Consider the following 27,547-nt stretch of genomic DNA (forward strand, 5'->3'; position numbering starts at 1 on the left):
CAAACTAATAGGAAGTTGAAAGAGAGGGGAAATCAGAATGAAATGGAGGGAAAAGAAGAGATGATTAAGATGATTAACCCAATATAATGCAATGATGATTAGCTATTATTTGTGATTAGAAAGTTGATGTTAGTAAAAACGGCAAAAGAAATGAGAAAAAGGAAGAAAAATTGAAAATTGTATCTTCCATATTCTGTATCTGATTCCCATGAGCCCTTCTCTGGCTTTAAAACAATCAGCTTTAATCTCCCTCTTACTACAGTCGAAGCTAAAAGTTTTTGAGTGAGCGAGGGGGAAAAATTGCGCCAAATTAACTAAAGCTCCATGTAAATTAATTTAAATTGGCTACTACGCATTAAGAAGGGGGTTGTCACCCTGCAAAAATCTCTACTAGATGCTGTACTTTTCTTCATATGTCTCCCCTTTGCTCTCCATTTTTCGGTTTCTCTTTCTCTTTCTCATTCTCACATTTTCTTCCTCTGTTTTCCTCTGTTCTTCATTTTCACCAAACGGGCTTTCGCTCTCTCTTTCATTTTTCTCTGTTTTACTCATCATTCGTCTACATCTCAACCGTTACAACAGATCTCTAGGTTTCAGGTACGTGCTTTATGTGTTCAGGTTGCCTGTTTTGTGAATAATAACTACCTCAACTCAAAATAATCCTTTATTCAAATCAAAAGTTTGTATTAGTGACAATGTATACCGGACATCAAAGGAGTTTAGGAATTAATCGTCAAGGAAATGGTGCTGGTAATCACAATCATCATCCATCAGGAAACGGGAAGAATAGATCAATTGGAAATAATGGAAGCTGTGGAGGTAACAATTCGAGGTTCACTGGCAATACCAAAATGAATACCAGCAGTAATCCCTCTGGAAGTAGTAGTGGCAATAGCAGCATTAGCAGCAATACAAGTAGTAACAATGGCACTAATCAATCGCCGACCTCATCGGTATCAGGCCCAAATATAAAGAATAAAGGACATTCAGACTCTAATTGGAATCAATATTGTCAAGAATGGAATCAATATGTCGTTAAAGGTCGCCAACACGGAAGAGAATCTAATAGCCATAATGCTACTCCTCATATTCACAACAATAATAGCAACACTGGTCTTCCTGGTAATAATGGAATGCCTCCTGGCGCGGATAAACGAAATAGCTCAATAAATTCCTCTGTCCAAGGTCCTGTAAAGCCAGAAGTTACTGGCGTAACTCATAAAGATAATTATCAGACGATTGACGGAGAGAAAAAAATAAATTCAGGTAGCTGGAACCTAAATCTTATTCAATTCACCATTGATATTCACCATGCGGTTTTCTACCTTCTCCGTGTTCTTTTGATTCCCCAAATCGTTTTCTCTTTGTTGTCATACCAATACTCATGTTGCTTCGTCAACCTTGTTATCCGTTCTTCCCTCAATCATTTTTCTGTTCTCTCTTCCTATTCTCCCTCTTATTTATATTTTAGCTAGTGACTGTGATCCGAACGCTATGGTCAAACCATTCATTCCCTATTCAAACTTGAATCGATATAATTCACGTGGAAATTGGAACAACCGTGGAGGTCGAGGGGGAGGAAAAGGTCGAGGTTTTAATAATTCAAATAATCGTGGTGGTGGTGGCAATCGTAGTATAATACAATACCCTCCTCATAGTGGGTATTACACAGCTCCTATACCTGGTGGAGGTTTAGGTTTACCTGTCGATTCTTACGGTGGTTATAATTTCATCTCAGTTGCTGCAACGCCCTTCCAACTGGCTCCGTATGCATGCTGTGAACCCGAATGTCAATCGTGTCCCCCACCACAAACTTTTTATTCCACTCCTAATGGTTTAATACCTCAGTATTATTCTCTACCCGCTGCCTTCCAATACGTTCCTGTTTCTATTGGTGCCCCTGGTGCACTTCCAACAGGACCTCCATTGCCTCCAAATTTAGGCGGACCTGGTACTCATGGTAAGTCACATGGTGCTCATCATATTCTTAACCCATTTAAATTAAATTCTGAATGTATTTGTAGGGAGCTTTGACCTATCATTAAACTCTACTGGAAAGTATCTCACATCTATTGGAGAGTCTGAAGTAATCTCTGGAACAGGATTACCTCCAATGGCTACCACTGCCTCTGGTTTATACTCAGCTTTACCCTTACAGCAAACCCAAGTCCATTTAAGTAGCCAACAGCCACCCCAGCAGCAAAATTCGATTCAAGAAGAAGCTTGCCGCCCAACTGCCGTGAACGATAGCGATCAGATGAATCAAGCATTAAAAGACGCCAATAACAACCAATTGGTTTCTATTAATCGTGATATATTATCTAACCCTTGCAATCGCTCATATCCAATTCATCACCAAGAAGTGCCTTACAATAGTGGTGTGCCTGTTAATAACAATTATTGGATTCCTGTAGCCGGTGGTTATCAAGTGCCAAGACCTATTCCTGGCCCTCCTCAAGCTCAAGCAGCAGCCAATTTCATGCTGGACCATAATCAGCCTCCTCAACCTCAAGAGGCTGATCAGAGTCTCATTAACTCATCATTGATGCTCATCAATCCCAATCCTCAGAGTTTGAGTCTTCCACAGCAGCAGCAACAAGCTTCCTCAATGTAAAGTAATTGTTTACTTGTTAACCTGTTTAAGAAAATTGTAAAATCTGGTCCCATCGTTTTAGTCACAATGTGATAACAAGATGAGCTTACTTCAAAACTAAAATTATGTTAATTCACTGAAAGCCTCAAATTTCACAGCTTTTTTTCCACACATGTTACTAATTTTTGCACCAATAAAAGTTAAACAAACACACCTTGCTCCCTTCTACTTGGTCTAGCTGTTTAATCAACTTGCGGATCTAATTTTTTTAAATTTATTAAAATATTTGTAAGTCATGTTAATTTCTTATGATGACTCTTTTTATCAACCTTGAAATTTAGAGTCATAAGTCTTTTCTCATAAACTCATAACTTCATTGAGCAAATTTGTTAAACCCTTAATAATTTATTTGTAAAAATAATGCCTTTGTTTTTAGCAATCATTAAAGTTTAATGCAAGTGATTAACAGGTGACAAGAGTTAACATTTTCTCGACAAACAAACGGACAGTCCTTGAATTTCTGTAATGAATGGCTTCTATTTGTTTAGCTACATTTCATGAAATTTCCTGGAGATGATTGTGGGTTAAATTATGATTTTGGATAATAGTCTATTTGTGTATTTATAATGAATTAAGTACTGTCATGTTGGCTTAAAATCTGATTAAATTGTGACATACTTGTGCTACAACAGTTAGCTTATTCATCTTTCTTGACGAATTGTAAGAGAAGAATCAGGGCAAATTGAATAGATGGCTGGAATTAAAAGAGTTACTGTTTTCACATTGGAATATTTACTTACTTCAATTATAGAAGAACTAATTAAAATTTATTTAAAGCTTATTTACCAAACAATCAAATGTACTCTTTAATCAATATTAATTACTGTGGCGCCGCCTTGCTGTTCGCACTTTGCTCCACCCGCTTTCATCAGCTGATAATAGCAAGAATGGCTGTCAATTTTTTGTAATTGTAATTTTATTGTATCATCAATTTAACTTTTATTCCGAATTGACTTTAAATTAATGTGATCATTATGTGCGTTCAAAGTTGAACATTATTCATCAATTTGCCTATCAGACATGGATTCAGTTACGACTGAGGGCCTGAGAACCATTGTGAATCCTGTGGTTACAACTGCTCCAGAGACACCGCCGATAACAGTTGAAGAATGGCAACATCGATTCAAAGTTGTAAAGATTGCTTCCAAAGAGCCTATGAAGCGTGGAAGATGGTCTTGCATGGATTTCAACGATCCACCACCTAATATTTCCGGGTCCACCCTGTCTGGTAACACATCAACCACAGGTGGAACTTCAACTAATAACACCCAAACCAGTGGAACTGTTTGTCCATCTGCGATTACTGGAACCTCAACTATAGGAGCTGGTGGAGTTGGAATCGGAGGGGGAGGTGGCGGAGCCTGTACAACAACCACTACTACATGTGTAACAGCTAGTTGTGGTATAAACTGTTCTGATACTAATAATGAGGCTAATCAAGTAAACAGTGAGATGGTTGGACAAACCATCAATAACCAATCTGTTTGTGTTGGTGGTGGCGGGGCTGGTGTGCCTAATGTTGATCCTAACACTAATTCTGTTAATAATCAAAATGCCGAAGGTATATTGGTTGATGAAAAGACTTTTGATCATCTGATGTCCGCTGTTAGAGAGGAAGTAGTTGTCCTCAAGGAAAGAATCAACGAACTTATGTCAAAGATATCACAATTAGAGTATGAAAATGGCATATTAAAGGCCCACGCGACGCCAGAGGTGCTATCAAATTTATATGGGTCAAACAACCAAAATGTTTCAAATTGAAATCAATTTAAATTTCTCCTACGATTAAACAGTAGGCTACTCTTTTTCTCAATCTGTCATCATTGTTCCTCTCTGTACTATGCATTTAAAATCAGACTAAACTAATCACGACTCAGTAAACTTTCCAAATGTCAATGAAATTAACAATTTAATCGAACGACCATGATGAAACGAGTATCTAATTATATTTGTTGATCCCATACTCAAATTGATGTATTCATTCAAGATAATGCTTATTGTTTTGATGTAAATTTTGTTTGAGAAATCTTTGTGATGTTGATCCTTTGGATAAAAACCTTGTAAGTTAAAATGTATCAGAAATGAAAATCGTTCTGACAGGTTGAAGTTTCATCTCAAATGATATGATGAGCTAAGTTAACGTGGTGTACGTGCTTACCGTCATGTTCAACGTAAAATATAAGTAAACCTGAGGTATTCTCATGAATTCTTGAACTAATCAGTGGTGTTATTTTTTGAACAGAATTGCTTGCAGCTATTTTTGTATTTTTCTTAAGTCTCCACCTGGTATGAACAAACCCTTCTACTGAAGCCTTGGCTTCAGTTCAAAAATTTAGCTCAAGCTTTCAATTACAGTGTAAGAATCCATTCCAACATTGGATATTCATTAAAAGGTCGTCAAAAAACGAATATGACTAAAAAATAATTTTAATTGTAAATTTATGCATAGAAAATACAGAAAAAAATATTTTACGAAATTAAATTGTATATTTGACCCATTTTTCATTTGGTTTTGATGGATAAAACCATTTTTGAGGAATAGATGACCCATCATCATTGATATACAAGTCCCACTGTGATCTTACTCGATGAAAATCATTGATTGAAGAATTGCCTTGGTTGATATATTTAAAGTATTGATCATCTGAGTTAGCTTCAGTTTCACCAAACAGTATATTCGATAAATTTGTGTTTGATGAGTATAATTCCTGTCTTCCTGGTTGTTTAAGTACCATATCAGTATGATCAATAAGAACACGTATTTTTTCAATTTCATCGTTTTTTGTGTTTATCATGGTTAGCAGTTTTTCACGAAGGTCACAAACAGTAGCATTAAAATTTAAACTATCTGATTCTGGACAAGATGAGCTACTGCTCAAAATTACACGCATTTTCTCCATGAGCTTCAATTTATCAAGGTAGCCTTTGATTGAGACAATATCTTTCTTAATCAAACGACGAGCTAATTTTAACTCGCGCTTAAAACTATCTGCTTCTCTATTTCTTTCGTCCTCTGCCCATTTGAATTGAAGCCATTGATCAATTTCCAAATTCTTTTGTAGCAATGCTGATTGAAGCTGTTCCTTTTGTAGCCTGAGTTTGATACGATTTCTCTTGCAAGAAGCTCTCCTTCTTTTTATCTTTTTTATTTTTTGCTCAACGAGTCGTCGATTATTCGGGTTATTGACATATCCATCTAACAAAGCAATCTCCTCTTCCAAAGCTGATATTTTTCTTTCATCTTTAGTCCAGGGTAGGTCGGCTAGTTTGGTAAGTTCTTCTTTTAATTGGCCCAATCGTGCTTCACAGCTTCCAAATGAACTCAAGTTTATACACAGTTTTTTCTTTGAGCTATCAGAATGTTTTACGGGAGATGAAAGATGGGACAATACTTGATCAGTTTGATTATCGTAAAACTTATGAAGATTAGTCGTAGATGATGTTGAATGAAGTTCCATTTGTTGTTAATTTTTTTTAAAACCGATTAGAAGGTAAATAACTGCTCTGGTGGTTGTCATTTATACGATTCAAAGCCAAGTCGGTCCATTTATTTTCTTGGTCTTTAATCGTTTTGAAACAGTTTTCATTATCTGATTCACTATCAGGCAATTCTCTTATTGGCACTGTGATATCTTCAAAAGGCAATTTTTTAACCGATCGACGCCACTTTTTGTCAATTAGCAAGTTGGACCTACCAGGTCTATAATATTGAGAATCCATTCAATGCTATAAGTATGTGATGAGATTGTTTAAAAGTTCACTTTAACCTGATTTGGTGAATAAAGAATCGAGGTTGAGATAGTGGTTACAGAAGATTTCAAAATAAATAACAAACAAATAAAGAGTAAATTATCACGGACTCAGAATGAAACAAATGCTTTCACTCATCATATGGTAATAGATGAAGCCCTTTGCGAGATTTTATCAGCTCACTTTTCAGATCAGCTTGCTAAGTCGATCCTCCAGTTGGCGAAGATAATTGATTTTAATTACATTAATTATAACTGCATTTGATCAGGATATTCTAGGTTGAACTGAATTAAATCAGTTTGAGTTGGTTAGATTAGAAAAGGTTCCAGTAGATTATGCCAGCCGTGCGAACTGGTAACTTCATTTAAGCTAGCTGAGATTTCAGAAGAGAAGTGAGCTGCACAAATTTTTGTTTACTCTATTCATTTTAATTGAAATAAATTTGAACCTCTGTTTTTTATGTAATTTAGTTTTTAAATGTTATTTTAATTCTTTTATACACAATATTGCCATCAAGTACTTTAACTTTTAACTATTTTTGTGTCGCAAAAAATTCGCAATCAATTCAGAAGCCTCTATTATTTGTTATACATGTTTTCGTCTTCTGTGTAACTGTTATTTGTTATGATCATGATAAGTGTGCTTTGTGTTTCAACTTGTCAACCTTTTTTATTTTTATTTTTAATGATTCTTAACAATCTGTTGTTAACTGATTGATGTGACCTAAAAGTGAGAGTGAAAATTAGCTTTTGCTGGACTTTGAAATCAAACCACCTCTCTGCACGGGACTGTTGATTCACTGATAATTTTCCAACGATGACTACTATGAAAATTTCAGCATTCATTTATGAAAATGGAGAAATCGTTGAAAAAACGATTGAAAGATACATTGGTACATCACTGGAGTATGCTGAAGATCTAATCATTGACATCTGCCGTGAGCGCAAAATTGGTCCGATTGCTCAGTATCTGTTTTCATTATTCTGTCCTAAACTAAATATCTGGATCTCATCAAATCAAAAGTTAAGTGAACTTGACTATAATTTCAAATCTTTAGAGTTAAGGATAAGATTTAAACCTCGTGATCTCCGTAAATTGACCGTAAGTTCTTCTTCATTGTTAATTAATAACTTTATCACAACTCCATAATTTAATTTTCGTCTTTTTTTCAATGCAGAAACTCGACGAAAATGCATTCGATTATTACTACTGCCAGATAAGAGATGCTTTCAGAAATTCACGAATTGAGGACACTGGTCAGTTATTTGGACTAGTCATTACAGATCTACTCATCTATTTGCTGGAACGAAAGATTCCAGTTGAAAATGCTCTAAGCCATATTAAATCGCTTCGTGATTTTGTTCCAATTCCTTATAAAGCCGAGTCTAAATTTCTCAAAGATTTAAAAGGGCCACAAATTTTACAAAACCTCGCTATGGCCAGTCATGCTGCGTCAAATAATGATGGTTTAGGTAAAAGTAAATTCGTTAAAAAAGAGTTTATCACTGAAATTGTTAACTACGACAAGACAATAATAAAAGACCTCGGATATGAAACCTTCACTATTTATAAGTCAAGGTAAGTTATATTGCAAATATAAAACTGAACAGTTAACATATAGCGAAAATAAACTAACAAAAAATGTATTCTAATTTAGTAGGTTTGAAAAAATCAATGGATTGCAAGGGACTAACGAATTTCTTCTACAAATACGACCTTTTCAATCGATTGATATTTTTACTGCTCAAAAATCAAATACACCTGATTGGGTTTTCTTTTGTTCTATTGAAGATATCTGTTTTATAATCGTCCAAAATCTTGGCGTGGAAATATCTCGAAAGAATGGAACTCCGGTTTTTCTCACAGTTGCAAATCAAATGGTTATGAAATCTTTACTATCTCTACTGGAAGGTTATCATAGATTGACGACTGGAGATTCAATTTGTATCTGTGAATATGTTATGCCACCATCAATACAACAATTTAAGGAAATCAGATGTCATGGACCAATTAGTAGCAATGATTCTTTATCCATCTTCATAGATAAAGATCAATGTGCTGTCGGTAACTATTTAATTCGTCATGATCAGAAAAGATACGAATATGTAATTGATGTTTGGATTGGAAATTCTGGCATTAAAAGTTTCCAAATCGTTAAAAAAATGAGCAAATTGTTGGTACTTGATCAGGATCAACTAATTGCAACCTTTTCATCATTCGATGCACTTAAAAAGGAGCTCAAAGTATCATCTGACACTAACAAAAGCATTGATTTAAAATTATGTATTCCACCATTGGGAACAAATATTTTTGCATGGGGAATATTGTGTGGAAACCAAGTAAAACAAGAAAAATTGGAATCGCCAGAAATTATTACTGTGCAGTTGAAATTCTCCAATTATTTAACGAAAGAGACTCGGATGGAATCAATCAAAGACAAATCATTTCGTTACTATTTAATTGATTTCAAAGATGATAAATTACTTTGTAAAGTGCCGTCAACAGACCAGACATTAAGCAAATTCTTGAGACAACTGAATTCGTGGTCTAGCCTAACATCTGATTTAGTTACAAGGACGAAATTTATAAGCATTTGTCCGCCCGCCTTCATCAGAAATTATTATCCACTTGGACCTCTGGATGAATATCTTCGTCGAAATCATTCCGAAATAAAAACATATGAATTGATAGAATGTGCCATGTACTTAACTCGAGCCTTATGTTATCTACATGAAAATGCGATTACTCACGGAATGATTAGATGTCGAGCTTTACTACTGGTCGAACGATCTAATTCTCGATTTCAAATTATACTTGGGGATCCATTTATTCATCTTGATGAGAATGAAGATAGACTTTGGATTCCGAAAGAATACTCAGCCAATTCTGAGTCGATTCCATTATCTGTTGACATTTTTGCTTGTGCCACTACTTTATGGGAGATTTTCAGCCTTGGTCAAAGGCCGCCAGGAACTGATGTTTATAATTTATCTCGTCCTTTATCATGTCCATCTCCTATTTGGCAACTGATACATAAATGTTGGCAACCTGATCCTGAACAAAGAAAACATCCAATGGAGATGCACAGAGATATTCGTGAACTGTTTTTACGAGAATATCAAATCAGAAATTATAGTTCAACGTCAGAATATGCATACATTGAAGAAAATAAACACAAAAAACGTTCAAGTTTAGCAAAGCTTTTCAATAAACTAACAACCAACTACAGAGTATCATCAGAATATGATTATAGATTAGAAGACGACGAAAACAGTGTAGATTATGATTATGATTCTGATTTACCTTGGGTCATTCCTGTAAGTCATCTTCAAATATCAACATTTAATGGTCGAGAAGCTATTTTAGGAAGTGGTGCCTATGGAGAAGTTTTAAAAGCTCGTTATCCAGCGGACTCAGATAATTTTGTAGCGGTTAAAAGGATAACTCGTCGTGCCAAACAGCGGAATGGTGAAAGAATTATTACTGATGTAGAGAGAGAATTCCAAATAATGACTCGCGTTTTTCATCCGAATATCGTAAGCATAATCGGAATTGTCAAAGGTAATTGATTAAAACTACTTTTTATCTTTGAGTTATATTCGACTGTATAATGCTGTCTGTATTATATTTTTGAAGCAATCGTCTTAATTATCGTCTTTTAATTTTTTACTCCATTTAGATCCAGAAATAATGTTAGTGATGGAATTTATGGAGCTTGGTTCTTTATCAAAGTTCTTACGTAAACTTGAGCCTGCTGAGATTAAATCGATTCCATTTAAAAAATATGCTCTCGACATTGTCTCTGGAATGGAGTATCTTGAGAAGGTACGAATTGTTCATCGAGATCTTGCTGCTCGTAATATCCTCATGGCATCGACTAATAAAGTTAAAATATCTGATTTTGGTTTGGCACAATCTCTTGGACCTGGCGAAGATATCTATTTTGTCAAAACACCCCGTTATCTTCCTTTTAAATGGTATTTTGATTTAAATTAGTCTAAATTTTCTTGAATTTGATTAAATGTTGTACATTTATTTATAATTTTCCATTTTCTAAACATCTATGCAGGTATGCTCCAGAATCTATCAAACAAGATCCCATCTTCACCCATAAATCGGATGTTTGGAGTTTTGGAATCACATTGTGGGAACTTTTCAGCGTTGGAGAAGTTCCTGATTATCCTGTTACGAATAAAAATTCTATTGTTGATTTAATTAAATTTTTAGAGGGAGGTGGAACTTTACCCAAACCCGATAAAGAAGTGCCTGATACAGACAAATTTTGGCAAATTATGCTTAACTGCTGGAAAATAGACGAAACTGATAGGCCTAACTTTAGTCAGTTACGAAATGAAATCGATGAAATTTGTAAAGATATTTGACTTATTTATATTTTTGTTTTATATTTTCAATGAATAATATGCATAAAAGAAGTAATAATTTTACACTTTAAAACTTCAGCATCATTTAAGAAAATTAATGAAGACAACTTAAGATAAATTATACAACACATGTTTATTGTTCACAACTGAGATTTAAAATTTGAAGATTTTGAAAATTTCATTTTTGTAATCTGATGAGTTTGCTCCAAGTTGATGGCTATTATCACGGACGAGCAACGAAAAGAAATCATGAACATGGACGATGATTTTTGAATGGTTTATCCAAACAAACCAATTTCTTCTCCAAAAATAGAAATCACTTTTAATCTTGAAATTGATAAATCAATCAAAGGCAGGTTTTGGCATATCAAGAAAAATGGAAATCACGGAAAATAGTTATTCGTGCAGTCTTGAAAATGGATGATCGTGAAAATTATTATGTTACAAATGTTAACCTGTATTGATGATTATAATGCAATTTTTCCTCGATACACGATTGTAGATGCGAAATTTATTCAAAATTGTAATTGAATACTTTCATTATCAATACTAATCTGTTTGAAAGCAAATGAGCTGCTTGCTGGATTGGCTCCAGTTTTTACAAGACCAGCTATCTCTTTTAAAATACGTTTACCTTCATCTCGAGTTTCTGCATATTGTTGACATTGTTGAGCAGCGTTGTGAGCCATTTTGAAATCTTTTTTTGAAAGATAATAATTTGCTAAAAATTTATAAGCATTTGGCAAATCTGGGTTACCCTCTAGATTTGACATGTTTCCGGTTTGAGCTACAAAATCACTATAAGCAGCGGCAGCCTTATCTTTCTCTCCTAATTTCTCGTAGAGTGCGGCTAACTTTACTAAAGCAATTCCACCTGCTTTCCAATAACATTTAATAGCTTCGGAATGTCGCTCTAATTTTTCCAGTGTTTCACCCATAGCTATAATCATTCGCGAGTCATCTGGTCGCAAAGATCTAGCAATTGAATAGTAGTATAGGGAATAGGCGGGCATTTTAAGAATTTCGTAAGTTTGTCCAAGACCATACCAAGCTCTATAGTCTTTTTTATTACATTCGATTGCTGATCGATATGACATGATAGCTCCACCAGTATTCTTGATTTCCATATACTCGTGACCCATCAGGGTCCAAGCGGAAATGTGACGAGGGTTCAGCTGCAATACACGTGAAAAGTAATCAGCTGCTTTCTTATGTTGACCACGGAGACTGTAGAAATTTGCTATGCAGAAACATGATTCAACTCTAAAAGGGTCAATATTTTTCGCAGCATGAGCTAACGAGCTTAACTTTGAACGCATATCTTTAACATAAAGTAAATTACTGTAGATGTCCCATGCATCAAGACGGAACGGGTCAGATTCCCTGATAGTATCGAAGAGGTCTATCGCTTGATCAACATGCCTCAAATTATGTTTGACATTCGCCATTTGGCTCTTTAGATAGTTGGAATCTTTGAAAGTATCTAAAAGAGAAGTATACAATGCCATTGCTTCTTCGTTCAACTGTAGTTCCAGATAGACAGCACCTAGAAAAATCTTTTTAAACCAATGCGTAGGCAGATCGAGTTGTTCTAATTGAGTTCTATCGGCGATTATCACAGCTAACTGTTGCCAAGATGCCCAATTCAATGGTTCAAAGTGAACAGAATGAGCTAGAGCTGAAATGGCATCTTCGATCAGATCAAGTTTAAGTAAAGTTATTCCATAAACGTAGAGCAAGTATCCGTCAGTTAGTTGTCCATTGATGAGGCTGTTATTCAATTCCGATCTTATCTCAGTATACAACTATAAAATAAAAATAAAAAGCAATAACAGTCATAATAGAAAGATTTCAAAACAATTTCCTATTGAAAAACTTACAGATGTTACATTATCATGAGGAGCGCTTGATGTGAAGGGATTAGTGTCGACCATCATGTCCAAACTTTTTTTCTCAGCTGCCATGTATCTTGCATAGTAATGTAAAAATCTTCCTTCGCGCGATGTCGAGTTCCGACAGAAGTAAGCACACCTATCATATTCTGCACAATCGAAGCAATCCTTACCCATAGCATAGTCGGGTTCACATATTGCATCATGATTCAAGCAAATATCAGATGCTGTCACCGGTGTGGAAGATCTAGGAAGAGAAAACAGCAACTCAGAAGCCCATTTGGCACTTTGATTTAGTCCTCTGATTTTACTTTGTAAACGGCATTGAATCAAATCAGAACGATAACTAGCTTCATCCATCATACTGATTTAAGAGACTTTGATACTATTTTGATGAATTTGAAAACAAAACAGAATTTTGTAGAGTTGTGTTGACTTGACTTTATCGGTAAAGCTACCATCTAGCGGAATTTTATTTTAGCTGTTATCAAAATGTCTTTGTCTTGTAGGACCTAAGGCTAATTGATTGTCTTTAATTTTAATAAGTTGTATAGTGCTTCATATTTTTTCAATTAATTAATTGTTTATGAAGTGTACTTTTCATTAAGTATCCAAAATAAAAGATCTAAAGTTTGGCGGTGAAGGCATTTATATGTATCACATGTTTTGACCAACTGAAAACCAAAGGATTTGTGTGTCAACATTTAAAAGACTGGAAAAGGTATGTAAACACAAACATGTTTATAGTGGCAGTGATTTAGCAGAAATTACTAGCTAATTGACTGGAAAATTTATGAGTCTTATTTCGTCATCTATTTACATTCCATAGGTATAGTATGAAATAACTTGGACAAGGAAATGATAACCTTAACTTCAGCTTTGTTTTCCTAGCATAATTTTCCTTCTTTCACTGCCATTTTATCAACCTTCTTAGCATTGAATGTTTTGCCCTTGTACTCACTTACTTTAATCAATCTTATTAGGCCAAATCTCATTTATTTACTTGAACATTTCTGTATCGATGATTGGGCCTTTTCATTTTTGAGCTTCTTCTTATCTAATTAGGTGAATCTTGGCCATTTTATAAAGATAATTTGAGAGTCTATGTAAAGGAAGCTCTAGCTGTTTTTTATCTTGTCAAACTGCATAATACTCTCTTTCTCTTTCTCTCTTTCACTTTTTCAACTGGCAAATTTTTAATAGAATAGCTACGATCAGGTAAAGACCATTGACGTTATCCAATAAACATTCTAAGCCGATCAATAATGATCAATCAAAGTGTTTTCCATATTCGAGAAACCTGCTTCTTTGAAAGTTATTGCTGATTTGGAAAATTGTTATAGAAATAATTACAATGTTTTCTTGACCCATTCCTTGCTTTTTTGAATATGTGAAAATTCAAGTTATGAAATTTTCAGTGCAATTCGACATTCTATTCCATTTCTTTCATGCTAGTCATCTTTATCTTCTGGTTTACCTACATCTTATACTCAAACTTATCTCACCCTCAATTCTCCATTGCCTTCAGCAACATTTTTTAATAAAGTTTCCACTTTTTAATCTAATCTTATCAGGTAAAACAATTTGGCCAACGATACTGAATAGTTTAAAAATGGAGGAACCTAGCCCAAGTGAATCTGATCAGGATATCAATCATGTTACAAGTTCTGCATCATCTTATGAAAAGCCTTTAACACGGAAACCTAGCATAAGCCGTTCTATGCCTGATATAACAAGGGACACTCCAGATGATATGCGTCTTGAAACCCTTAGAGATTCTAAACGAAAACCTTTGGTTTTTGAGCGGCTCAATGTTGCTTCACCTGCATTTAACGGAATAATCGCCAAAGGTCAACCTATGATTAAACAACAATTACCTGAGTTCAATTTTTGTAATTCACCTGGAACAAGTGATGGTTTCAGCAAACCATTCAATCGCTGGTTTGGTGGGTTTTTCGGCTGTATCATGAATGCCATTGGCAAAGGTACCAGCAAAGACAAGAAAATTGATGATTGGGAAATTCCTATCCAAAGAATGCAAGATCTTCAACTGATAGGCAGTGGTGCGCAAGGAGCAGTGTTTTTTGGTAGACTCGAGGGCCAACCAGTTGCTGTTAAAAAGGTCCGTGAAAAAGTAGATACTGATATCAAACATCTTCGAAAACTTGACCATCCCAATATAGTTGCCTTCAAGGGAGTTTGCACACAACCAGGATGTTATTGTATCATAATGGAATATTGCCCAAACGGTCAACTTTACGATATACTTAAGATTCGCAAAATTCCTCCCAATACTGTGGTTGATTGGAGTCGACAAATAGCTTCTGGGATGAATTATTTGCATCAGCGTAAAATCATCCATAGAGACTTGAAATCACCAAACGTTTTAATGAGCAGCAACAATGTTTTAAAAATATCAGATTTTGGTAATAGTCGTCTTTGGGATGATAAAAGCATGAAAATGTCTTTCGCTGGGACGGTCTCTTGGATGGCTCCAGAAGTGATTAGGAACGAAAGATGTTCTGAAAAAGTAGATGTCTGGTCTTATGGAGTTGTTATTTGGGAAATTTTGACTAGAGAAATTCCTTACAAAGATGTTGATTCATCAGCAATTATGTGGGGAGTTGGAAATACAAGTCTACATTTACCAGTGCCAACAACTTGTCCTGATGGGTTAAAACTTTTATTAAATCAATGTTGGAAACAGAAACCAGCTAATCGGCCAACTTTCGCACAAATTTTAGATCATTTAGACATTGCTGCTAATGAAATAATCAGCATTGGAAACGAAAAATTCTATCAGATGCAAGCTACTTGGAAAGAGGAAATTGATCTTTATGTTTCACACATTAAAAGGGTCTCAGGACAAATAAGTCCATTCTCTAGTGATGACGAATTGGATCTAACCCGTAAAAGAGAAGAGGAAACACAGGCAGCTTTAGAAGAGAAACGATTATATGAGAAAAAATTGGAAAATGTCAACAATCTTTATCTTGAACTTCAAGCAGTTTACCTTCAACTAGAGCAGCGAGAAAAACAAATAAGACAAAAGGAGACGTTGATAAAAAAATGTAAAGCTCATTATGATCAATGCATCTCAGAAAAAGTTGATCGAATCTTGCACGTCTTGGATAATGAGCCTCCTGAAAATCCAGATGACTTAAAGAAAATTATAAAAATGGAAATTATAAGTTTAAAGACGAGTTTAGAAAGGTTCAAAGAATCAAACGATTCACCTGACACTTTTAAATCAAATCACAGTCACGAGACTAATCCAAATGACTGATACAAAGGACAAAAAATATGCAAAATCAACTAGGTATACCTCTAAATCCTGTGAATTAATATCACTCTCAACTCGCTTTTTATTTACCAAGAGCAATCTAATTCAAATGTGATCTTTTTAAATGTGATTATCCTTGCCTTTATTAGAGGTCTGGATGTGATGGCTCTATCAACAAACCTTGGGTGTCAAGATTTTATTGATTTGATAATCTACAATACATACAATGCCAAAAGATCTCCCCATCACCCTTTCACCACATCACCTTCTCGTCTTCTCTCACTTCTCATCCATCTCTCAAATTTCACATACTCATTTAGATTACAAATTATTATGGTTATATGAAAATAGAAAATGCAGCTCATCTCGCAATATTTTTCTTAGTTCTCATCGATATCAACTCTAAATTAATTGAAACAACTTTTTTATAATTTTAATGAATACAAATATGTTGTCTCAATCGACAGTATTAACAAGAAAAGTGAAACAATCAATGCTCTCTCCCTCTTTTCCTGTAATTCAAAATTTGAGGTAAAAGATGAATATTTTCAGCACTTATATCAATTACTAGGTATAACTTAAACTGTAATTCCCCTCAAAGTCGAACCCTTTCTCATTTATCTTATCTCATTTGATGCATTCATTCCATCAATCTTTATACTCAATGAAATTTACATTTACATTTATTCCCTCCCAAAGAAATATTATTTCTGATATGTTTACTTTGATTATGCTTCAAATTGTGATTTAACAGCATTCTTCAACCAAATTGACACAAAACAACTCATTTTTCGCCTTTCGCTCTCACCAACATTACTTTAAATGCTTTTCAACTTCACCATTACAAAATCTCGCTGACACTTTTTGTCACAGATTAGTTAAATATTCACCTGTTGACTTACAATAAACAGTAATTTAACTTTGCTGAAAAGGAAATGCGAATGTGTTTGTGTACATATTGTAATTTAAATAAATAAATTTTAATTTTGATTAACGAGATTTTAAATCATTAAATTAATTTGATTCCGATGAGGCGGTGAGTTACCGCTCTACACCGGGAAAAATGAGTCGACGGACACTTGTTTATTACCTGATAATATCGATACCACATCAGATGTTGCTCATCTCACCATTCGAAAACAATGCGGTTTTATTTTTGTTTATGTTTTTATTTTGAATTACATTGAATAAATTACCGTGATGTTAATCTAGTTGGACTGACGATCAAAAAATGATTAATGAAAACGATTATGATGATGTACCTCAATTATCAGCTGAATCTCTAGCAGCTCTCAATGAATTTTACTCTGAGCAAAGGGAAAAAATTGAAGCGGAAACTTTCAATGAAGACTGGGTAATTTGTTTTCATCATATTTAAATTAATTGCTCATCTTTATAATTCGATCAAAAACTTAATCTATTTTTTCCATTTATCCAGGAATTGAGTCAGTTTTGGTACGATGAAGAAACTACTACATTTTTGGCCGAAACTGTCATCAAGTCTATTAATGGCAAAGGAGTTGTTGGTTGTATTTCATGTCCTACTCTTTACATCAAATTACTCAAGTTGTTAAAAGATGACCCAACAAAATACGATTTTCAAGTTTATCTCCTTGAATATGACCAACGTTTTGCTAGTTTAGGACCCAATTTTGTTTACTATGACTATCGTACCCCTTTAGCAGTTCGAGATGCTCTCCCGGAATCTATTTTTGATATTATTGTTTGTGACCCTCCATTTTTGTCCGAAGAGTGTTTAACTAAAGTTGCTCAAACCTTAAAATATCTTGCTAAAGACAAAATTATATTGAATACCGGTGCTGTTCTCAGTGAATTAGTTGATAATTTAATCGGTTTGAAAGCAAGCTCAACTTTCTTTCCTCGACACAAGAATAATCTTGCAAATCAATTCAATTGTTTCTCGAACTTTTCATTGTAATTAATCTTGTTGCAATATTAAACAATGTAACTTTTCACCTTGATTATCAAAGGCTACTTGTGTTCGAAATCAATTCAAATTGGGAGGGGAGTTAATTTATAATTGATGCTCTTTTCCATCGCAATTATTAATTTAATTAACCATAATGACATAAGATTTACTGACATGGTTTTGCGGATTTGCTATTACCGGTGGAGTTTATACTTTTCATCGTTGCAGGTTTAATCAAGTGTTTTTTCTGGGCAAACGGTATAGTTTTAATATAAAATAAATTTGAAACTTTTCATTAACTCAGAATACAATTTTATTTTTTACTCATTTATGAAGTTTCCATGAAACGATCAGGATCTAATTCCCGCACAATGGTTTCTTCGACTTCGTAAGTTATACGACTGTCAAGAATTGGAGTAGTACCCAAAGGAAATTTGTAAATTCCTTGTTTAGAAAGAGGTGTACAAGCAACAGGTATTTCGTAATCAACCAGATGCTCCATTCCACTCGGCGTGATGATACATAAATCGATTCCGTTACCAGATGCAAGATCATTCTCCACACCTGCTAAAATTGCATTTCTAATCAAAAGTTTAGCCTCATCCAAATTCATATTTTGCTTGTAGTTTAGCTCAAGGTGTGAAATGGCGGCCAATGATCCTGATCCCATCGCTTCAAACAGCACCTCGGATGAAGAGCCATGAGGATAAACATGATGAAGGTGATACCCAAATTTGTCAACACCACCGACGATTAATGCACACTGGATGTGTCCCTGATATCTGTTCATGTAAAAAAGAAAACACTAGTTGATTGCTCAATCACATCAAATATTATCAATTATCAAAATACCTGAAAAGATGTTGAGTTATCTTTGTCAAGGCTACACAAACCGGCACTTGTTTACCAGAATTCAACCTGTGTAATTCGACATGAGCCCTGACCATCTTTTCCATCTGATCACAATCAGCTGCAGTTCCCGCACCACCAAAGGCAATATTATTACTGATTTTATGGATCTTATTGGTGTTTTTATTAGCCACTATAGTGCCAGCAGAAGCTCGTTTATCAGTTCCTATAATTATGCCACCATCAAAGATTGCTGCAGCAACAGTTGTACCAGTGGATGTAAATTTAGGAGGCTTGAAACCCTTCTTCACGAGTGAAACATTCCTGCAGGATGAAAAGAAGATGAAAATTAAAATGTGATGTAGGAAAGGAAGGTAAATTGAAAGAATGCCGCACTTACCTTTCAACATTTTCGAATGAAAACCCAGGCTCGGGGAACGGAGGTAACAAAGCAGAACTCATGATGACAAGAAATCGAAAGAAAAAACAACAATTTAGAAAAAGACAACAAATTTGCGATGAATCAGCAACTTTAAATTCAACTGCAACCTGTGAAATCAAAATTGGATGTAGTCTTTGTCAGGTTTTATCCTCTTATTTCGACAAAACAGAGCCATCTATTGGTGTCGAGTACGGTTAACAATATAGCAACAATATTTGGGTGAAAATCTAAATAAAAATAAGAGGAAAAATAAAATTCATTGTTGTTAATCGCAAAACACCTGTTTGATCGTCAAAAATTGCCTTTATTTTGTTTTACTGTCAACTCAGTCAATAAGTTATGCCTAAAATTGTGTCCAGGAGCATTGCCTGTACAGACTCCAAAAATGAAGAGGAATACAACGAAGAGAAGTCTCTTAATGTTTATTATTGTCTATGTGGTCAGATGTCGTTAATTTTGGATTACAATTTGGATCGATTGCCATTGAGGACAACTGACAATGCCCGTGTAATCGATGGAAATAAACGTGTTTACAAATTACATATCGCTGAAAAACAGACTGATGATATTGTCTATATTGAAAGAGACAAAGGTGTTGAGAAACAATATCGATATTATTGTAAAAATTGTAGTTTGTTGATATTTTATAAACATAATCCGAATTCAAAAATTCTATTCGTAGTTCAAGGAGCTTTAAGGTATCGCCCTCGAGACATTCTAACCCACATTCCAGCCGCTCAAGATAAACAAAAAGTTACACGAAGGACTCGTGATATGGGTAAATTTGGCTGTGTTACTGTATCAACTGTTGACGAAGAGGAAGAAGAAATCGAGGCTCGCGAAGTGGCCGACAGTTATGCTCAAAATGCTAAGATTATAGAAAAACAACTGGAACGTACTGGAAAAATAAAACGAAAACAAGAGACCGAAGAGGAACCAAGTCTGAGTAGAAAAAGTAAACCAAAAGGAACTTTAATCGATTGGAATTGATTACCTTAATTGATCTGTAAATTTCAACAATAATGTAAAACGATGACATTTTCATTCTGTCGATTGTGCAGTCATTTTATTAAAGGTTATGTACATTGAAAAAAATATTTATAGTTGTGAATCAGTGAATGTTGGCGATTGATATGAGCTTGATGATTTTTTACCTAATGATTGTTTACGGCTCAAGGCTTGTTGAAGTATTTTACTGGCTCCTCCACTATTACTATTAGACGATGTAATATCACCTCCAGTGGGATTGTTGAACACTTCATTTGACAATTCTTTTTCATAGAAAAGTAGTTTATTGAGCAAGAATTTTCTTTCGGCTTTAGCTATTCCAATATTCACCTTAGTCTCTTCAATTTGACTTTGTAAAGCAGCATTTAAAAAGATCAATTCCTTAGTTTGTTTTTCAACAGAATCACATTTATGAGTGATGGTCATTTTAAAAACACTTTCTCTATTATTAACAAAGTTATAATTCACTTATTCCATAGTCAATTCAGGTCACTTTTTCTTTATTAATATTGTTGACTTTTGAAAACAGATGGGCTAAATTCATTTCCAGTTGTAAACAAAATGAATGCAAGGACATCTACAGTGTATGTTTCAATTCATTCGTGTAGCAATATTATACATTTACTATGTTGTAAGTTTTCTGATCCAGTGAATTTTGTAAATCAAACGATGTTTGATATTGATAGAGATGTATACTTGTAAACTTAACTGGCGGAAATCACCAATTTACTCAGCCTTACTATCGCTAGAAAAATGGCATTTGACTCTGGCCTTTATCTCGAAGGCCACCAGTTGAATCAATTCGCTTTATAAATGCTTTTTCAAAAATCTGAAACTTAATGAGGGCTTTTATGAATTTCATTATTGCGATGTAAACAAATATACAGAAACAAAGTGATTATAATCTGAAAGATAATTATTCTTTATTTTTGTCTATGATTAGCATTGAGCTAATATATTTGGTTCGAACATGTTTGATTAAAATTACAAAAAAAACAATGAAGGATTTAAAAAAGCGAAAAATCAACCGTGCGTTAGATCATTATCGTATTGGTGATTCGAATGCTTCCAAGATCAACTGACAATTATATCTTCCTTTCGGGATTAGAGCATTTACATTTCTTTTAAAATAATTTAAGCCGATTCGTTGGTTCCTGGATTTCTAGCCATCTAATCTAGATGTGAGTAAAGCCAAAGAAAATTGGGAAAGGGATTAAGTCTTGGTTTTCAGATCAATTGATTGTACAAATATTATTTATATAAAGTTGCACGTAACATAAGTTTTCAATTAAACAAACACTCCAATTTATCAATTGTATGTGCAATTAACTTTTGATTTCTCATGAAGTTGACATTTAGAACAGCAAAAACTACTAGTTCATCTGAAACGTTCTTGGAGAAAGAGACCAACGCCAAACATTGGAATCTGCATACTCTGTATTTACAATGTATTTAAAATGTGGTTTCCTTTTTACAAATCAATGTGAATGAGATGATTGATGCGAAGATTGAATACTTATATCAACTAGAACTTGATTTTTCGCCCCGTCCTTATCAGAAATCAGCTGTGAGAATGGCTGAATGTAGCAAAACAAGATAAAAAGAGGAATCGATTTTGAGACGATTGGGATTATTATGGTGAAACAATTCTCAAATAGATTAGAAAAGAGTCGGAGTGAGATCAATCAATTGTCATCCACATCTTCGGCTTGATGACTTTTTTCATAGTTGTGTGATTTTTGTACAACATGAAGTTTTATAATATAAATTCTTTGTCCTTTGCAGTGTCATACTTCAAGGTTTTTAGGCAAATTTACAGTTCTAAATGGTTCACTCCACATTCGGCGTAAGTCTCCCTGAAAAAGAAGAAAAGAGAAATAAATAAAAATGAAATAACTCAGTGATAACTCAATTAATTATCAAACAATATCAGGTATAAGCCATGAAAAGATATTTTTTCAAGTTTAGACAATAAGAAATTTGCATTTTGTATTGCAAATGAATTTTTTGTTGTAATTAACTCTTAATTTAAAAGTTGTTTTTAACTTTGTCTGGAATAGCAGCTTTCATTGTCTTCAGATGACTTCAAACATTAAAATGTTTAGTTTTTCAAGAAAATCATTTTTGAAACAGTTCTGACTATTTCATTTATCCCTTTTCATTTTCATTGGTAAATGAGTAACACAGGGTTGATATTGATATGATAATTGAATTGCAGGTTAACGTACTTTAATATAAGCCATGGTAAGCAAAGGTAATAATGTGAATGGAACCAAATAAAGTAAGGCGGGCTGAGCAGCTTTTGATAGTTCAGAGGATACTGTTGCTGTCAAAAGACCTAATGAAAGAAAGAAAAAAATAAGAAGAAAAAAAAATTGGAAGTTAATTGCAAGTATGATGATTGATGAGGAAAATAGTAGATATTTCTTTATTTCTTTATCATTGTTGTAGATCGGTCAATAAAATTATTTTCTTACCAAAAAAATAGCCAATGAGAGAGCAATGGAAATAGGTTATTTTACTGAGATGATTTGGAGGAGGTAAACCAGCTTCAGCGGAGGTCAATAAAGATCGTTTGTAAGCATCGTAGCGCAATACAAAACACAATAGGAGACCAGGCATAACCTGACAATAAGATACAGTCAATTGGTTAACATTATTCTTTTAAAAAAAGGTAATAAAGAAAGAAGAAGGTGATGATAATCAAGGAAGAGAGTTTGAGTCATCAGAGCATCAAGAGTTGGGTTTCAATGAAATCAGCAGGACATTCAATAAAGAAAGCATCAAGTTGAAGTAAATTGAAATGAAAGCAATATAATGAGTGATATATGATGAAAACCGACCACCAATTAGCATTTTTATCACGTAAAACATATTTATCAACATCTATAATCATTGATCTCAATTGAAACTAATCGACTCCAATATAAAGCATTCAAATATGCAAATCAATTAAATTTTAAGATTTTAATGTTGTTTAATTGTAACGAGTATTGATTTATAGTAACTTGTAGATGTGATCAATGATCAAGCTTGTTGCTAATTGCATTTTACAATCAAAATTTTCAAATGTCTTTCCAAGACAAGAGGTTAGTTCAGGCTGAGAATCAATTTGACCAATTTCATCAAAAAAGAGTATTGTTGTACATTTATCATGTTTTATGTCAGTATTACAAACTATTAATAGTAATGTGATAAATAGTAGATTCAATTTAAAAATCAATTGAGCTGAATGTCAAGCTAATAAATGTACAACTCTAAATACCTGATCATTATTCATCAACATTTTCATCGCTGCAATTTTCACTCAAACAGTTTAGTTGCAATATTTTCCTGATTCATCATTTCTGCCAAATATAATGGCCAGGTATTACAGCATGACGGTCAAAAAACTTACTAATTGAAGTCTAAAATACAAAATGACACCAAGGAAAAGGTTAGAAACAGGAAAAAATCATCAACTCCACTTTTATTTGGATGAAGCTCACAAGCTGTCTGTTTCTTATTTGAATGTAGATTAAAAGTAACATAAAAGCAGTAATTATCAGACTATTACTGCAGCTTAAAATGTAATTTCATCGAGGTCATTTCATGGGTCAATATTTGAATTTAATAAATGGTTTCATCGGATTGAAACTTGAAACTTTGACTTGAGCATATTTTTTCATTATGAGAAATCACTGTAAATCGATTGAGATTTAATGGAAGGTTGCGAGCAGAAATTAAGCTAACAAAGTCAAAGGATTAACATTGATCTAATTCAGTGATTAATCTGCAGTAGAAGGAAGTAAAATATTGATTAAATGCAGACAGTGGATTCAAATAATTAATATTGAAGATATGGATCAAAAAAGGGAAATTCATAATAAGAGGAATCTTCGAGGAAAAAATTGAGCTTACAAAATCATAAGCCTCTGGAAAACTGAAATTTCAAGCTCTTTCAATTAGTAAATCATAGATGACAACAAATTAGTAAAGTTGAACAAGTGGTGAAGGAAATAAATCACTGATCACGCAATTCTAGATTTCAGTATAGTTTCCTTGGTTCATTAAAACCTTAATCATTTTGCGTTATCAGGTCTTGCATTTGATCAAAATTTTGCCACAACAAAACTAAATTTAGTTGATGAGGTCAAATGGATTCCCACACAATATAACAAAGCTTTGAAACATCCGATTGGTGAGTTACGGGAAAGGAAAAAAGAAATCATGAAGATGCTGGAACTTTTTTTTCTCAAACTTGTTCAGAGTGAAAAAACACAACAAAACAACAAAAAAGTATTCATAAAAGTCAAGTTTTTTTGTCTTTTTTCCTTCCATCCTTAAAATCCATTTTACATTTTCAGCACTGAATAGGAAATTCAATAGAGGAGGAAAACAGGTCAAAGCTGAGATCAACAGATGATGAAAGTTTTCTCAACTCTCTTGAACAGATAATTATCATCTTTATGAATTATTGAGTTGAGAGATGTTTGTAATATTAGACTTACAATATCACCAAGGCCTAACATTGAAAAATGGCCATTGTTATTCATGCTTGGAAAAATAAGTTTGCCAGGTAAGGAGAGTTTAGGGGGATCATGGCTAACCATGCCACTTAGATGCAATTTTTTTGCCATCACTCCAACTGGATTATCAGCAGGCCGAGTAGCTACCTTGACCATTACGTTAGAGTTAAAGATGTAAGAGGAAAAGAAAACCCAGAACACATCGTAAATTAAAAGACCAGTAAGTAGAAGTGTAGAAACTTTGAGACTTGGAAGTCGAACAAGGGCAATAAATGCGACACACAAGCCCATTCCCATTGCTAGTTGATGGTTTAGTCAACATCAGAGTCCATTTGAAGCGATCAACAGTTATACATTCACAAAATATCCAGTTAGTTATCATTTGCCAAGTACAACAATGAATATAAAATAAATAAAAGTTTGAGTTAATAAGTGTTTGAATTCACAGTCAGTAAGAGTCAAAATGACAAGTTTTATCATACCATCCATAAGTAACCAATGTCCAGTGAGAACCCAGATGCAGACAATTGTAACAGATAATGAGAAGGAAAGGATTTCGGCCACAGTAAAACGTCCACAAAATCCAAACGAGATCCTGTAAACAATGAAATTCATATTAATATTAAGATTAAATATTTTCAGAAAAACGATTCGAGTTTTCGAGATGGGAGAAAATTACTTTTTCTTATCTGTACACGGCCTGACCATATATTGACACATTGGAAGCAGGAGAAATGCTAATGCTATGGCTGCAATGACTATATTATTGAAGGAGAATGAGAAAATATAATTAATAATTTAAATTTAAGATTTTATTATGTATTTACTTAATCATAATATGTTACTTAATTACTTACTTGCAGTACAAATGGCAAAAAGCATTTGCATTGAATCAAAGAAGAAAAACATGATTAAAAGTGAAATAGATGCACCCAACGGGAGACATAAAGCTTGCATTGTATCAAGTGTTTGCACATCTGAAATTAGAAGGTAAGATGCGATAAGTCGAGAGCAATAGAGCGCTTTTTTGGTTATTCATTGAATCAAGATATTTACTATTTTCGGCTGATTGACCATTGGAATCCTTTTCTTTTTCTTTTGCTTCCTGTTCCATGTTAAGTGATCTAGAAAAAGAAATCGAGAAGAAAAAAGTCCATAATTAGCATAATATGATTAATAAGTGAAAATATCCATTAAAACGCATAACTTGCCAAAATCAAAGGTTACAACTTACCTGAAACTGCCATAGACAATCAACAGCATTGAGATTAAGAAAGTAGAGACTCGAGATGAGTCGACTAATGAATACACCCTAAGAACAAAAAATAAGAGAATACATTGTAAATTTTAGTGCAAAGTTAGATTTTTAAATCTCTTCCAATCATTATTTTGCTTCGTCCCAATTTAAAAGACGATTCAATGGAAATAAAGGCAAGTTTTGTCTGCAACTCTATTTTACCACTTGACAAGCAAAAATTGGCCCGAATGAAGTTCAGATAGAAAAATACAGACTCATAATCCATTCTCAAGAATAAAGCATTGTTTATACTATCAACAGTCTCGAGTTCGATACAATAGATTGAGTTTCAAATTTACAGATCAATGAGCAATGAAGATACAGGCTATTCAGCAGTTTGTTTGTCAAGTAAAAAAACTGGCTCTCAAAAAACTTATTTAAAACTGCTATAAAGGATTAGATTTCATCTGTATACTCATGCTGAGTTCATTAGATGGTCTTAGTGATAATTAAGCATAGATAGATATATCTGTACTCTGGTTTTCAATGAATGTAGATGAATTATCATTAAAGGCCTCATCTGTCTAATATCAAGAGTTGGTAAACTTATAAACAGAAATTATGATAACTAAAATGCTATTACCATTGATAGTTGCTTGTTTTTGACATCCTATTTGTTTAGAAAGGAATGGTTGTGACGAATTAAGATGATTTAAGCACAATAGTATTAAACCTCTGATTGAAGGAACTATCCTAAGCGGTCAACCAGATGAACAAATGAAGGTTAATATTAAGTCCAGCATAGAATGATGATTTTACAAGTGGAGGTGAAATGAATAATCCAAGATTGGTGGTGAGAGTCATTAAGAAGTAATAGACGATTCTCTCCGACAGCGATCCATTGTCATATGTATTACTTGAGGGACCTGAAAAGAAAAGACAATGTGAAAAGATGGAGGGTTAATTATACTAGGTTGAAACAAAGGATATTTATGTTATACTAACCATATTATTTATGATATAACAAAAATCAGATTTAAGAGGTAGAAATATTACACACTATTATCAAATGAAGGTTAAGTAGATCATTATCAGGTCAACATTTTGATTATATTCAAGTAGTTAGCTAGATCATTTCACAGTAAACAAAGTAAACAAGCGGAACAGGCGATCAGATGTTGAGAGCTTCACTTTGCACCACAAAAAGAAATAGGAATTCAGTAAGCAGATATGGCCATGGAAAAAACATTAACCATCATTTAATCATGTTCAAATGGTCAAATCAAACTAATTGTCAATAAAAGTACAAATATCAACGTTTACAGTCACAAATCTGATGATAAACTGAATAAAAGAAAAAGGAAAAGATGATGAAGAGAGAAGAAGAAAAGAAGTAACAGAAGGGAAAACCAGAAGGGGAATCAGGTTAGCTCTTTCTCAGTCAGCCTTTTCTCATCAGCCTTTGAAGTTGTATTTTGCTGAGCCAGCCAAGATTGCTTGACTTAAATGATTTAAATTCAGAATAATTAATGAAGATATAAAAATGCTCTACAAAAATCCATCGCTTTGATTAAAACATTTATTCTCATCAAGATAACAATCCATTTGTTTTT

General features: G+C 33.8%; 11 protein-coding genes across 14 annotated transcripts; 6 read left to right on the forward strand and 5 right to left on the reverse strand.

The window, feature by feature from the left end:
- Positions 1 to 477: 477 nt before the first annotated feature.
- Positions 478 to 3,059, forward strand: LOC107371031 (uncharacterized). The gene is made up of 4 exons (XM_015938985.3): positions 478 to 597; positions 681 to 1,266; positions 1,472 to 1,960; positions 2,025 to 3,059. Exons 2-4 carry the CDS (start codon positions 696 to 698, stop codon positions 2,612 to 2,614), a joined length of 1,650 nt encoding a protein of 549 aa, XP_015794471.1. The 5' UTR covers positions 478 to 597; positions 681 to 695; the 3' UTR covers positions 2,615 to 3,059.
- A 412-nt stretch (positions 3,060 to 3,471) lies between these two features.
- Positions 3,472 to 4,871, forward strand: LOC107371033 (uncharacterized). The gene has a single exon (XM_015938987.3). It carries the CDS (start codon positions 3,674 to 3,676, stop codon positions 4,412 to 4,414), a length of 741 nt encoding a protein of 246 aa, XP_015794473.1. The 5' UTR covers positions 3,472 to 3,673; the 3' UTR covers positions 4,415 to 4,871.
- Positions 4,872 to 6,072: 1,201 nt separating this feature from the next.
- On the reverse strand, positions 6,073 to 6,373 carry LOC149094064 (anaphase-promoting complex subunit 13). Its single transcript, XM_089267943.1, has one exon. The coding sequence runs from the start codon at positions 6,371 to 6,373 to the stop codon at positions 6,128 to 6,130; it is 246 nt and encodes an 81-aa protein (XP_089124069.1). The 3' UTR covers positions 6,073 to 6,127.
- A 417-nt stretch (positions 6,374 to 6,790) lies between these two features.
- On the forward strand, positions 6,791 to 10,858 carry LOC107371028 (tyrosine-protein kinase JAK2). 2 transcript variants are annotated; one of them, XM_015938980.3, is made up of 5 exons: positions 6,791 to 7,504; positions 7,581 to 7,981; positions 8,061 to 9,964; positions 10,083 to 10,380; positions 10,473 to 10,858. In XM_015938980.3, the coding sequence occupies exons 1-5, from the start codon at positions 7,220 to 7,222 to the stop codon at positions 10,783 to 10,785; spliced, it is 3,201 nt and encodes a 1,066-aa protein (XP_015794466.2). In that variant the 5' UTR covers positions 6,791 to 7,219; the 3' UTR covers positions 10,786 to 10,858. The 2 variants fall into 2 exon arrangements, with proteins under 2 accessions (XP_015794466.2, XP_015794467.2); XM_015938981.3 differs by having other exon boundaries at positions 6,797 to 7,504; positions 8,064 to 9,964.
- Positions 10,859 to 10,899: 41 nt separating this feature from the next.
- On the reverse strand, positions 10,900 to 13,096 carry LOC107371030 (cell division cycle protein 23 homolog). Its single transcript, XM_015938984.3, has 2 exons — positions 12,666 to 13,096; positions 10,900 to 12,590 (listed from the first exon to the last, which is right to left on the reverse strand). The coding sequence occupies exons 1-2, from the start codon at positions 13,038 to 13,040 to the stop codon at positions 11,301 to 11,303; spliced, it is 1,665 nt and encodes a 554-aa protein (XP_015794470.2). The 5' UTR covers positions 13,041 to 13,096; the 3' UTR covers positions 10,900 to 11,300.
- Positions 13,097 to 13,174: 78 nt separating this feature from the next.
- Positions 13,175 to 16,957, forward strand: wnd (Mitogen-activated protein kinase kinase kinase 13 wallenda). 2 transcript variants are annotated; one of them, XM_015938983.3, is made up of 2 exons: positions 13,175 to 13,398; positions 14,252 to 16,957. In XM_015938983.3, the coding sequence occupies exon 2, from the start codon at positions 14,290 to 14,292 to the stop codon at positions 15,961 to 15,963; it is 1,674 nt and encodes a 557-aa protein (XP_015794469.1). In that variant the 5' UTR covers positions 13,175 to 13,398; positions 14,252 to 14,289; the 3' UTR covers positions 15,964 to 16,957. The 2 variants fall into 2 exon arrangements, with proteins under 2 accessions (XP_015794469.1, XP_089124067.1); XM_089267941.1 differs by lacking the exon at positions 13,175 to 13,398 and adding an exon at positions 13,783 to 13,895.
- Positions 16,958 to 17,191: 234 nt separating this feature from the next.
- On the forward strand, positions 17,192 to 17,899 carry LOC107371035 (EEF1A lysine methyltransferase 1). Its single transcript, XM_015938989.3, has 2 exons — positions 17,192 to 17,314; positions 17,399 to 17,899. The coding sequence occupies exons 1-2, from the start codon at positions 17,192 to 17,194 to the stop codon at positions 17,897 to 17,899; spliced, it is 624 nt and encodes a 207-aa protein (XP_015794475.1).
- A 280-nt stretch (positions 17,900 to 18,179) lies between these two features.
- Positions 18,180 to 19,291, reverse strand: LOC107371032 (uncharacterized). The gene is made up of 3 exons (XM_015938986.3): positions 19,140 to 19,291; positions 18,743 to 19,063; positions 18,180 to 18,672 (listed from the first exon to the last, which is right to left on the reverse strand). The coding sequence occupies exons 1-3, from the start codon at positions 19,199 to 19,201 to the stop codon at positions 18,219 to 18,221; spliced, it is 837 nt and encodes a 278-aa protein (XP_015794472.1). The 5' UTR covers positions 19,202 to 19,291; the 3' UTR covers positions 18,180 to 18,218.
- An 80-nt stretch (positions 19,292 to 19,371) lies between these two features.
- Positions 19,372 to 20,278, forward strand: LOC107371034 (STING ER exit protein). Its single transcript, XM_015938988.3, has one exon. It carries the CDS (start codon positions 19,521 to 19,523, stop codon positions 20,169 to 20,171), a length of 651 nt encoding a protein of 216 aa, XP_015794474.1. The 5' UTR covers positions 19,372 to 19,520; the 3' UTR covers positions 20,172 to 20,278.
- On the reverse strand, positions 20,138 to 20,615 carry LOC149094065 (uncharacterized). Its single transcript, XM_089267942.1, has one exon. The coding sequence runs from the start codon at positions 20,613 to 20,615 to the stop codon at positions 20,280 to 20,282; it is 336 nt and encodes a 111-aa protein (XP_089124068.1). The 3' UTR covers positions 20,138 to 20,279.
- Positions 20,616 to 21,087: 472 nt separating this feature from the next.
- Positions 21,088 to 27,270, reverse strand: SppL (signal peptide peptidase-like protein). 2 transcript variants are annotated; one of them, XM_015939898.3, is made up of 11 exons: positions 26,995 to 27,270; positions 26,578 to 26,860; positions 25,932 to 26,009; positions 25,754 to 25,821; positions 25,555 to 25,674; positions 25,377 to 25,455; positions 25,180 to 25,292; positions 24,680 to 24,996; positions 22,667 to 22,814; positions 22,418 to 22,527; positions 21,088 to 22,045 (listed from the first exon to the last, which is right to left on the reverse strand). In XM_015939898.3, exons 2-11 carry the CDS (start codon positions 26,601 to 26,603, stop codon positions 21,977 to 21,979), a joined length of 1,128 nt encoding a protein of 375 aa, XP_015795384.1. In that variant the 5' UTR covers positions 26,604 to 26,860; positions 26,995 to 27,270; the 3' UTR covers positions 21,088 to 21,976. The 2 variants fall into 2 exon arrangements, with proteins under 2 accessions (XP_015795384.1, XP_015795383.1); XM_015939897.3 differs by having other exon boundaries at positions 26,940 to 27,270.
- Positions 27,271 to 27,547: the final 277 nt, after the last annotated feature.

This window comes from Tetranychus urticae, chromosome 2 (genome assembly GCF_039701765.1).
Source record: "Tetranychus urticae isolate SD_2017Ah chromosome 2, NJAU_TeUrti_SD_1.0, whole genome shotgun sequence".
In the NCBI taxonomy this organism is placed as follows: domain Eukaryota; kingdom Metazoa; phylum Arthropoda; class Arachnida; order Trombidiformes; family Tetranychidae; genus Tetranychus; species Tetranychus urticae.